Raw genomic sequence first — 12712 nt, 5'->3', positions numbered from 1 at the left:
GTTGGTTTATAAAAGCACTGAATGGTTTATTTATGATCTGCTGCTCCGCTATGAAGCGTCTAGATCTCTCAGACAGTCTGGTTCAGGTCTCAGACGGTCTGGTTCAGGTCTGCTTCAGGTCTGCTTCCTGTCCCCAGAGTCCAAAACCAAACCTGGAGAAGCAGCATTCAGTTTTTATGCTCCGGGTATCTTTAGTAACACACAGGTAAAGAAATACATGTCGGCTTGTTCACATCAGAGAGGTTTACAGTATGTAGATCTGGGTTTGTTTCTGTGGAGCTTCTTCCTCGTTCTCTGAATCTATTTATATATTTGAGTGTTTTTAATCTATTTTTATGTTCTTTCCTCCTCAGAGGTCCTTGTCTCCTCGCTCCATCTCTCCTCCTCCCTCCCCGGAGGTAAGACACCCCCCACCCTCTCTCTCTCTCTCTCCATATATCATCATCATCATATAGTTTATCTTTAAGTTTTCACTTCACCTTCCTGTTTACATCGTGATGGTTTATGTGTAGACCTGCAACAGCAACATAATCTCCAGTTAGCAACATTATAGCCATTATTGAGCAGGTCAAAGGTCACAGCACCTGACAACCAATAAGTGAATGATCAGAGATGATCAAGAACTGATATTTAAACTGATCGATCACAGAGGAAGTTCTCTTCTGAACTTTACGGACTGAAGTACATTTAGTCAAGTACTGTATGTAAGTGCAATGTATAGGTACTTGTACTTAAGTATTCCTTTTTCTGCTACATCTCAGAGGTAAATATTGTACTTTTTACTGCACTGCATTTATCTGACAGCTTTAGTTACTTTATTGGTTTACTAGTAAACATGATAACATAAAATACATTAGTAAAGATTAAACCAGTTCACAAAAAAAAGAAAAACTTTTAAGCAAGGCATCACCCCTCCACCTGTCTGACTCCAGTGTTTCTCTATGTTCCCAGAAGGAGTGCAGGGAGTGGCTGGGGGACCGCTCTCCTGGAGGTTCCTCCCCTAGTTCCACCATCCAGACCAGCAGGACACACAGCACACACACACCACCAACACCAAACACACCAAACACACCACACACACCAAACACACCACACACACACTCCTCTGGTACCAAGAGCACCATGCAGCACTTCCACAGGCCTGGTAATGGATTTTTATTTTCAGCTTCTTCTGCTACTCTTTATTACAACAGTGCATTAGGGCCATTGTAGGTAAAAAAAATTATAATTACATGGAAAAGGGGTAATATTGCAAGAAGAAAAAATCATATTTTCCAAGATTAAAATCATAAATTTACGAGAAAAACCCCCATAAATGTACAAGAAATTTACTACACTATTCTCTTAGATTATAAAGTCATACATTTACAAGTTTTTTTGTGTCAAGAAACCACATTACTTCACTTAGCAACCTCATCACCCCACAGACGCTGCCAGTAAACAGGGAATGATGTAACCAGCGATATCCTTGCATCTGTCCATTGCGTTGTAGTTCCTGATGCAAAAAACAACAACCTTCACCTTCTCCTGAAGAGGCCCAATTCACAGCAATGTCTCTTCAAAGTGAGATGCTTATGATAATATGGTGATACTGGGCTAAAATCACAAGTATTATCATATTGCTAAATCTGATTGCCAAGTATAGTTTGATTTGGTCATCCACCGCAGGCATAATACACATATGTGGTGTGATGAGGTTGATCCAACCTTGCAAAGTGAGGCGGTGTGGTTCTACTATGGCCATCGTACTTTATCCCACAATTCTGTCTTCTATTCTTGTATTTACTGGGAGGATATTATTGCACAATTTCACCACATCTTGTTGCAGATATAAAAACATCAATTTATATTTTGGCCGATAAGTAGCCTAACAGAAAAAAGAGTTTGTCCACCAGAGAGCGCTGACAGGTTTATATTTACACTGTAAAATGTAGTCACTATTCTTTAATAACCAAATTTAAGGGATCTTTATTATACGTGTTTGTTGATGTTATGTGTCTATATTATAAAATCAATATTAACTGGAACCCTCAAATGTAGACATCAGTATTTTCCTCTTCCTTGTCTCTTTCCTCCATCTTACCTCATTCTTCTCTTCCTTCAGAAAATGGCTCCAACATCTATAAGAAGCCTCCCATCTACAAACAAGGTGTGTTACACTCACATTTACAGTAATATTGATATTTCAGTCCCTCAGAACTCAGTCAGTAAACACTAATGACAGATAAATTAACACATTAACATTAACACATTGACACAGGATCAGAATGTGGAAAATGTATCTTTCATTTCACTTTGTCTTTAACCATGAGCTTGCTAGCCAGAGGTGGAAGAAACATGCCTATTCAGGTCCTTTACTGCAGTTAAAGTACTAATACCACACTGTGTGTGTGTGTGTGTGTGTGTGTGTGTGTGTGTGTGTGTGTGTGTGTGTGTGTGTGTGTGTGTGTGTGTGTGTGTGTGTGTGTGTGTGTGTGCATGCACAGATGCGTGTGTGTCCTCTCAGCTTCCTCAGGGGAAACACATTGAGGATCTGATCATCGAGTCTTCAAAGTTTCCAGCAGCTCATCCTCCGGACCCCAACCTGCCCTCCAAGATAGAGACCGAATACTGGCCCTGCCCCCCCTCCCTGGCTGTGATTGGTACGACACACACACACACACACACACACACACACACACACACATACACACACACACAGTAAAACACATCTCGTGCTGCATTCCGTATGTTAGAAAAATGGGATTTCCACATTTTTGTTTTTAAAATCCAGTTGAACAGTCAAATCCTGACATATGCCTCATGTATTATTCAGACTAGTCACCTCCCCTCCCCTCTTGTTTCCTTTCCTTTTCTTTTATTTGTTTTAATTTCTCTTCTCTATTCATTGCATTTTCATGTTTCCTTTCTTTTCCTCTCCTCCTCCCTTCTTCTCTATTTTCTCACTTGTTTCCTTTTCTTTTTGCTTTACTTTACTTTCTCTCCCCTCTTCTCCTGTTTTCTCTCCTTGTTTCCCCTCTTCTCTGTCTTGGTTTTCTCTCCTCTCCTTGTGTCATCCTGTCTTTGTTTCCTCTCCTCCTCTTGTTTCCTTTCCTTGTCTCATCTCCTACTCACCTTGTTTACTCTCCTCTCCTACTCTCCATGTCTTCTCTCTTCTACCCTTGTTACCTCTCCTCTTCTTATTTCCTCTACTCCTCTTCCTTGTTTCCTCTCCTCTCTATCCGTGTCTCCTCTCATCTATCCTTGTTTCCTCTTCTCCTCTGTCCTTGATCCTCTCCTCTCTATCCTTGTCTCTTCTCATCTGTCCTTGTTTCCTCTCCTCCCCTATCCTTGTTTCCTTTCATCTGTCCTTGTTTCCTCTCCTCTCTATCCTTGTCTCCTCCTCCCTCTAGAGAAGGAGTGGAGGAAGAAGGTTCGGAGAGATGAAGATGTGGAGGAGGATGGAGAGCTGGATGATGAGCTGTGGGGACTGAGAGCGCTTCAGAAACAAGAACTTAACAAGGTAGAGGACCAGTCAGTGCAATGTACAGATTCTAAAAGCTCTGTGGTGGTTACACCAAACGGTATAACTCCTCAGATTATAACATCTCCCTCTCTCTCTTCAGATCCAGTCTAATCTGGGGAAAATTATCCTTAAGGAGGAGTTGGATAAATCGGCAGCTCCTCTGAGGAGGAAAACTCGCTCACTACCTGACCCACATCAGCACGCTGGTATACTGTCACTTATATTCCCACACCAGACACAGCGCTGTATGAGCTCTACTGAAGCATTCATCCATGATCCAAAAAGATTTTTATAGGAGGCTCTAGTTTTTTTTTAGGATTGTTTTTATTGATTGGTCAATTGGTTTTACGTCACAGCGAAACCAGAAAGCTCACAGGGAAACTGGGTGACACCTAGTGGCTGTGAAAGTGACTGAATTTGACTATACATTTAATATCAATACGTATATCACAGTCAAATTGAAGTTCAATTAATGCAAAATAATGATTTTTTTTTTCAGGTGAATGAGGGTTTTTTTATTTTATAAATATGTGGACAGCTTCTTCATTTAATTTAACAACTTATACAGTCATGGAGGAAGTACTCAGATCCTTTACTGCAGTACAAATAACAAATACAACTCTTTAAGATTATTCTGTTACAAGTAAAAATCCTGCATTCAGAATCTTTCTTCGGTTAAAGAATGTGTTACCATGAAAATGTGGATAAAGTATTAAAAGTATAAAAAAAATGGATGGATGGATGGATGGACTTTATTAATCCAAATTGGAAAATTACTCTGTTATGGATTAATCTGCTGATTATTTTCACCTTTAATCTCCTTTAATTGATTGCTTGGTTTGTAAAAATAGTAAAACAGTGAGAATTACACAATTACCCAGAGCCCAAAGTGACTTATTCACAATGTTTGTTTTGTCCAACCAACAGTTCAAAACTCAACATTATTACTAATGCATTACAATTATTAACGAGGACCCCTGGATGTTTGATGTTCTCCGCTCTCTCTGCTTCTCTCTGTAACTCATTTCATTTCCGTCCTCATCTTCAGGGTCCAACGCCTCCAGGTCTGTGTATTTCCCAGCATCTTCTAAGAGCGGCCTGTCCAGGGTGAGTGCTGCTGAACAGAAACGGCCAATCACAGCAGAGTTTACAGAAGATGGTGAGGAACATGTTTCTGTTTGTTTTCAGCTGCAGTCAGCAGAGTTCAGCTTGTCTGAGAAAACTCCTGCAGGTACAAAGATACTATTTGGACACTTGTCTTACCCTCTTTATTTGCCATATCAATATTGAATGTATGTATGACATTTAGATTGTTTATTTTTTTTATTATCTGGCGTTCACGTCACCTGCTGGAGATTGTAAATAATATTTTCTATATTCCCTCTCTTTCTCTCTTCCTGTAGATATTCAGGTACAGTCTGATTCATTCATGTTTAAACATGTTCTAATCATTAATAAGTGTCTGTGTTACTGATGGTGATATGATAATATATAAGTGTGTTGTGTGTGTGTGTGCGTTCGTGCGTGCGTGTGTGCGTGTGTGTGTGTGTGTGAGACAGAACGGAGACTCCAGGATGGACAGAGGAAACTCTCTCCCCAGTATGCTGGAACATAAGGTGACAGCTCTATGTAGTTTTTAAGATAAGATAGTTGTAATTCAAAGTCAAGAGTGCACATATAAATATGAAATTTTGAGTTTGGCAATTTTGGCCGTCACCATCTGTTTGTTTTTTTAAACTGGAAGTGACTTGGAAGAGAGGGTGGAGCTGGGGAGGATGACGTGGCCAAGCCAGTGTCGTTTATGTTTGCAATGGAGCTGTGCTAAGCTAAATGCTAAAGGGGGTGTTACAAAACAATTGGATTGTTTTTTGGTTTGTATCCTATCATCTACTGGCTTGGTTACAGTTATTCAGAGATCTTGGAGAACAAAGTGACACAAAGTGACACAAATGTTCTAACACAGTGTTCTAAAGGTTTAATGAGACACAAAGGGATATATACATTTTGGATTGATTCCAGGTAGGTTAACACATAAATCGTCAGTAATTACAACAATTACAAATACCAAAACAGATGAGAGAGTCTTTGTTCAGAGTTTTTACACAATGGACCTCCAAGTGCTGGCGCAAGGTGCCACTGAACACTGAACAAGACATTTTTAGGCGACCAAAATGTTCCAATTAACTTTGATAAAGTGAAAACACACAGTGAGAGGGTCAAGGTTTAAGATGAAAACACGGACAACACCCCAAAACAAGTTAACAGCTATTTTAATGGACACAGTGCCATGGATACCCATTGCTAAACCTCTGTCCTGATTGACAGGTGTACTCACGCCCCTAAAGCATCCCTTGCTTTATCATCAATTTTAAAATAAATGGGACCATCATTTACAAAATGAACATCATGCTGTATTGAAGAAGACTTGAAACTAGCGTTTGAGGCCGTAAACTCGTTAGGGAAATGTTTATTGAGGTAATAAATTAAGTGAGAAGTAGGGTCACTTCCACATTGGCTTCACTTTTCAGACCTGGAAGCTTCGTCCATTATTTTAACAGTCTATGGGTTTGATGAATCCATGGCGCTGTCTGTGGTGCTGAAGTAGATGGATTTGTCAGTTTCGTCTCAGATCTAAAATGTTCTCTATAAACTATATCAGCTAGGTAACTGGAGAGGGGAGGGTGAACTGGCCCTTTAATTCTAGAGTGAACTGAAGTCACTAATGTAAGAGATGTAACATCAGCTTCATCTTTATTACTTTATGTTACAATTTATTGTAGCTACATCTGTTGATTGATTGATTGATTGATTGATTGATTGATTGATCTTTGTAGATATGCCCTTATGAGATGCTGGTGGTGACCCATAGAGGGCGACACAAACTGCCCCCTGGTGTGGACAGAACCAGGCTGGAGGTAAAACAAAGAGTGTGTTCTCAGCTCGCCACCTCCCTTTGAAACTAGTCATAAAGAACATTATCAGTTAGTTTCTTAGTTAGTTTTGTTAGTTGATAAACCTTTTAAAACACCAAAGTCACACAATAACATAAACAAACTTACCGATCAAGGCAGCGGTAGACCAGCAATTCCTGTGTTCTACTGGTTTTGTCGAAGTAGCCGGGTGGCTTTGATGAGAAATGGATATAACTGCTTCAGTTCCAGGGGATGCGGGCGTGCTGGCTGCTATCTACTGTAGGTATACACTGACTATGGATAAGTACCTCATACAACCACCCCACAAAATATCCAAACCGTCCCTTTAAACTACATTTAAAAACAAACCTGACCTCCTCACTAGAATATAGACAAGAGCTGTTTGATATTATTATATTTGATTTATTGCTTTTCTTATGAGTTACAACCTATTATCCCACATTTCCCAGAATTTCAAAAATGTTTTTAATGATCTCGATTGGATTAAATGATCAGCTCAGATATTACGTGGATGTTATTCACTGCACAAAACTCCTTTTCTGTCCCTCTGTTCATCTGTCTTTCTCTATGTCTCTCGTCCCTGCAGAGACACCTCTCGCAGGAGGAGTTCTTCAGTGTTTTCGGGATGTCCATCGAGGAGTTTGACCGCCTCTCTCTCTGGAAGAGGAACAACCTGAAGAGGAAAGTCTGTCTCTTCTGACACTGCTGAGACCGCATCTCTCACAATCCCCCATGCTCTTCCTGGATCACTGCAGGGTCCTGAAACCACACAGACTCATTATTATCAGCACCACCACCACCACCACCATCATCATCACAGTCTGGCGCTCAGTGAGACGTCAGGTTTGATTCACAGTGAAGGTTTGAATGAAAGCACAGAGTGGTTTTAGATTCCTGCTGCACACATGAACTCCGCCTGCAGAGCGGCAGAACTTCTGTTTAATAAGCTTCAGTTTCTAGATGTCTGTGTAAATGTGTTAATAACAAAACTACAGAGTGAGCACAAAGAATCAACCTGCAGGTCAAGATGTGGAGCACAGAGCAGGTTTAGGTAAAAAACTCCACCTGAAAGCAAAGAATACTCCAGTGGGTTTAAACTGGGAGTGAGGAGCCCGGTCACACCAGCATTTTTAACAGCAGCCGTTTGAGCTAAATTCATTTAATTTCTGAGAAATTGCTGCAATCAGTAGATTCTTTTCTGAAGGCAAATTGAATCCGTGATCGTTTGCATAAAGTTCAAGCTTGGGCAACTTTAACAAGCAAATTTGCTTTGAAACTATATGACAGTCCAGAGGATACGGAGCTCAATGCACCGTAGTCTAAATCCTTGACGTTCCACTTCCTGGATTGCTTCGTTGCCGCTGGAAATACGCGCCGGATTTCACTCATTTAGGCCGGATATCCGTTGCCTTGGGCTTCCTTTGTGTTGGCATTTTAAACTCCGGTCGATTTGAGGACAATGGTTAACATTTTCTCAGATCTCTGCAGGGTAAATCCAGACAGCTAGCTAGACTATCTGTCCATTCTGAGTTTTCTGTCGCACGACTAAAACAACTTTTGAACGTACACGTTCCACCAAAACAAGTTCTTTCCCGAGGCTATTTTGCAGCGGCACTGCGGCTTTTCCCGGTGCTTAGCGCCGGCCAAGACGATTGTGATTGGTTTAAAGAAATGTCATTAAACCAGAGAACGTTTTTCTCCCATCCCGGAATGCTGTGTGGACTCGCCAGACCTTCCTCCGCAGCGCTGTGGAAGAAGGTCTGGCAAAACGAGACTAAATGCACCGCAACTTAAAAACACAACAAAAACACTGCAAATAATAATAATAATAATTTAAAAAAAAAGCAAATTAAGAATAACTTTACACATAACTTCAAAGTGATGAAGATGTTTTTTCTTTTGCCTGTGTTTTCTTAAATTGCAGTTTGTTTTAATCTCTTTCAGCCCCGTATTATCGGAGAGTCCATCATATTAGCTGCGTCACCATCCAGTTTTATATAAAACTCTGCTCTGCTGGAATTTAAACTTTTCCCTAAAGAAGATGCACTCACACAGGAGGTCGATTACCATTTTCTATAGTTAGCAACTGAGCTACATAGCTGACTTGCTACTGATAGCTTTGCAAGCTATTTTGGCTAGTTAATGTTACCAGTTAGCTCACCAGCCAGCCCCTCGCCAAGTCGAGGAGTGGGCGATATGAATAATTTAAAATATCATAATAAAATATACATTACAAAGAAATGATTAATGGATAACATATTCACAGAACAGAAATGTCTCTTGTGTTTTTGGCAGACATTTATCAGACATGTCAAATAATTTCATCATGTTAATGTTTATAAAGTTATACAAAAGAATCATTAAATCAGTCCTACAGTCCACTGGTTTCCTATACTCAGAGACATAAAAAGGTACAGATACCTTGGTATAAATGGTATATACAGCAATAGACAGATTTATAACGTTATATTGTCCAACCAAGCTTCTATACTACCTATTTCTCAAAGACACATTGATTTATTTTCATTTTGTGGTGTGACCCGGCACAATGTCAGGGTTTCTTTTAGTTGGATGTTTGTCCTGTTAGAGCCTGCTGGTAATCAATCCTCTGGTTTGTTACTCTGGTCAGCAGATAATCTGCTCTTCCTATGAGAAGCTGAGTTGTTCGGTTGTAGTGGTGGAATTCTGGGAAAGTTGATTCCCAACAGTTGATTCTACTGTTGATATCACTGGAGTCTTTCTGGATCAAAGAAGGTTCATATGTTAATCCCTCTAATTTAAGTATTGCAAGTTTTCCATAGTCCAGATTAAACATTACAGATCACACCGTCTGTAGACTGACATGAGGCTACAGACTAGAGCTGCAGGCTGATGTGTTTTTGCTATATTCTGACAGAGATCTTTATTTCTATCCGACTGCAGCAACTATTTTATTAAGGAGCTTCCAGCTGTCGTTGGGCTTTAAAACAAACATTCCTGCTGACTCTGAATCAGATTTTAAACTGCTGACTGTAGGAACATACCTGTCAGTTCCTACTGGTTTAGCCAGCTATGATGTCATAATGGCAGCATTTCTTTCCCAGCACCTACAAAAGAAAAACAAGGAGACAGTTTGGTCACAGTAGTCGGATGTTGTTTTCCCTCTGCTTTACTTTCAACTTCAGGACGTAATTCAAACAAATACATTCAGGAAGGAAAACCTTAAAAATACCATATGTGACGTCTAAACATAAGTTTGATGTGGAGTTTATTTTAGTATTCACTTATCAAAGCTCAGCCAGCTTCAATCTTTCAGGTGTCTCAAAACACTCAAATACATATTAAATCAAACTTGATATCAGGGTGGAGCAGATCAAACCTTCAGACTGTTTATCACCAGATCAAACTCAGCTCCCATCGGCTGCGATGAAACTGTCTCTTTCGCGTTTTTTTTCTTCGTAATAAAGCAAAAGCCACTGCCCTGTTTTATCTCAGTATATGCACACAAACAGAAATACAAAAAACAGAGGAACAATAAAAACCTTAAAACCAGAGCTTTAGAGCAGCATAACTCTGTCTCTATACAGCTCTTGTTTGTCCAATAAGCAGGTTGTAGACATTTCGTGTTGCTTAGTGACCAAATTATGTGCAGCTATTTTTTAATAATACATAGAGGAGTGGCATGTTTGTTATTAAAATGAAATGTAAAACCATATGAAAAAGTGAATTATATCCATACATGAATGTTGAGAAAAGAAGAGAAGACGACAAGTGTGCGGACAGAAAAGAGACGAAAAGGACAAGTTTTACTGGACTTTTCTGAGGTTTCTAAACCAGAGGACAGAGGCATGATGAAAAATACCTGGGGAACATTTTTCACCTCAACACAGGAGTTCAAGCAAACTAGAAGTGAACTGAACATCCTCGTCACAGACACCTCAGTACATCTTTAGTTCACATAGTTATATATCTAGAAAGTAATATCCATCGGCATCATATCTGAGCTCCATAAACATGGATTAGTTAACTTCTTTAGCACCTTTAACTTATTAAAAGTAACAAAGGCATTGGTTTTAAACTGAACCTTTGATCTGAACTGACAATTTAAAGGTGCAGCGTGTTTGAGTTCATCTTTTAATAAATCTAATTAAAACAGCTAGCTTGGTATAATGACTATAAACAAATGAGACGATTGTTGGGCTCCATGCACCCACCATGAAGAGGATGTAAACATTTAAAAATCATTTCTTCGGTAGTTTTTTTATTCCTCCTGTCATGATAAGTCTTTGACTTAGCTAGATCAGGTTTGTGTGCATGCAAAACAGAAAAATAAGTAAAATAATAATAAATATGCGAGAAAAAACCCTTATTGTCTCTGTAAATTTGGTTCAGTATCACTCCGAGTAATTCTTACTTTTTGATAGTAAACTCACAATAAAAGGGAGCGTTCAGAAAAGTATTGCTAATAAAAAAAATCCCATTTGCAGTCACTGTTTTTATATAACAATGTATTTATTGTCATGTGCACAACAACCACAGAGAAGCAGCCATTGGCAATGAAAGTCTGATATCAGGCTCCCTCCAACAATGCTCATTAAATATGAATGACAAGTAAAGTAAAACGTTAAGTAAAAGTATATATAGGTAAACGTGACAGTGCTTATAGGTTTATCTGTCATATTTAAATTTGTCTAATCCATGAAGCAAATTATAAAATGTAAACAATATGTGTTGTTAAAGTATAAAGAGCATAAATATAATAACAAAAAACCCCAATATAATACAAGCTGGAACATTAATCCAAATGTTATTCCAAACATTTCAGAGTCCGTCAGTGTGTTCTCAGGTGTTTACAGTCGTTGTGTTATTTATTTTTTTTATTAATGAGATTTTTGAAGGTAAAATGAAACACGCAGCACCTTTTTAAATCAGATTTCAGCAGCCTAAACCTGTGTGGCGTTTAAGAACAGCTCTGGAGAGTTGGTCAGAATGAATTTACTCTCACTGCAAACGCCAAAATCACCGCCACCACATCCTGCATAACAAACGTCTGCCTCGCCGACACACGCTTCCTGTATCTGTGAAAAAAAGAGGGAAAAAAAAGACTGGAGAGAAAAAAAATCGGTGGATGACAATTTGTAAGTTGGAGTGAGCAAGCATTGGTCACTTTACATTGATGAGTTCCTTTATTATTTCTTTCTTCGTGAGGAATGATTCTGACGCTATTTGACGATACAGAGATGATTAAAGCTTTGTTCTGATTGGTTGTGTGTTGTTAGAAACAGGAAGTGGGTTGCTGTGACTAACACCATGATGACACAAAGATTGTTCCATGTTTTTTTTTTTTTTTTTTTTTTGTACATTTTAAAGTGTTTTTTTTCTTCTTTTTCTATTGAATTATTTTAACACGCAAGGCGACTTTGTGGACGCATGTCACCGTCAACGTGTCGGATATTTTAAGTGCTGCATGCATGATGTCATATTCTTATTTAACTAAATTTAATTAAATAAATATAACGACACTTACACGTACAGGTTCCTGGATCAGAGGCATGACTCTGGATTTGAAACTTTTTGGACTCTGAAGTAAGACTGAAGTCAGACTGAGGTCAAAGGTCAGACTGAGCTCAGACGTCGTTGACGGTGACTCACCTGTCCCAAGCCGCCCTGCTGCTGTACATACTGAACCACTGAATGGCAATATCAGTATTGTTGTTGTTTTCATATCTGGATGCAGGTGATGTAACAGACGAATGGTGATGTGAATGATTAACATGAGTTACAATAAAGAACATTTCTATTTGCTTTGCGGAGACTGTGTTAACATTTCTGTACGCTCTATGTATCATATGATACATTACAAAAATCACCAGTTTTCATAGGAAGAATTTTGTTAACGTCACGTCAGCATGCTCACAATGACAATGCTAACGTGCTAATGTTTAGCACGTAAACCTTGTGCCACGTTCACCATCTTTGTTTAGAGCGTCAACATGCTAACATCGGCTAATTATCAGCAAACACAAAGTCGAGCTGAAGCTGATGGGAATGTTATAAGTTATGCAGGTATTGGTTGACCCGATGATGGCGCTAGATGAAATGTCAGAGGATCATCAAAGTTTTTACAGTTCATCCTGAGGGCAACATGAATGATGAACTACATTTCATGACGATCCATCCAGTCGTCGTTGAGATGTTTCAGTCGGGACCAAAGTGGAGGACAGACTGGTCATTCTAATTATGGTGTATTGAGGGATGTTTGACAGCAAGGTAAAGCAATAAAGATATTCTAAAT

At 39.2% G+C, this 12712-nt stretch overlaps 1 protein-coding gene across 1 annotated transcript in view; it reads left to right on the top strand.

Moving 5' to 3' along the window:
• Positions 1 to 12230, top strand: part of LOC144518075 (dematin-like) — a 33636-nt gene extending 21406 nt beyond the window's left edge. Inside the window, exons 7-17 of the mRNA XM_078250463.1 lie at positions 354 to 398; positions 952 to 1144; positions 2105 to 2149; positions 2487 to 2642; positions 3393 to 3502; positions 3606 to 3711; positions 4554 to 4736; positions 4909 to 4916; positions 5065 to 5121; positions 6340 to 6420; positions 7025 to 12230. Coding sequence (XP_078106589.1) covers positions 354 to 398; positions 952 to 1144; positions 2105 to 2149; positions 2487 to 2642; positions 3393 to 3502; positions 3606 to 3711; positions 4554 to 4736; positions 4909 to 4916; positions 5065 to 5121; positions 6340 to 6420; positions 7025 to 7138 — 1098 coding nt within the window. The 3' untranslated portion in view covers positions 7139 to 12230. The remainder of the gene's footprint in view (positions 1 to 353; positions 399 to 951; positions 1145 to 2104; positions 2150 to 2486; positions 2643 to 3392; positions 3503 to 3605; positions 3712 to 4553; positions 4737 to 4908; positions 4917 to 5064; positions 5122 to 6339; positions 6421 to 7024) is intronic.
• Positions 12231 to 12712: the final 482 nt, after the last annotated feature.

The sequence above is a fragment of the Sander vitreus genome, chromosome 5 (genome assembly GCF_031162955.1).
Source record: "Sander vitreus isolate 19-12246 chromosome 5, sanVit1, whole genome shotgun sequence".
NCBI lineage: Eukaryota > Metazoa > Chordata > Actinopteri > Perciformes > Percidae > Sander > Sander vitreus.
The sequence above is the reverse complement of the archived record's forward strand: the minus strand, read 5'-3'. Positions and strand labels throughout refer to the sequence as shown.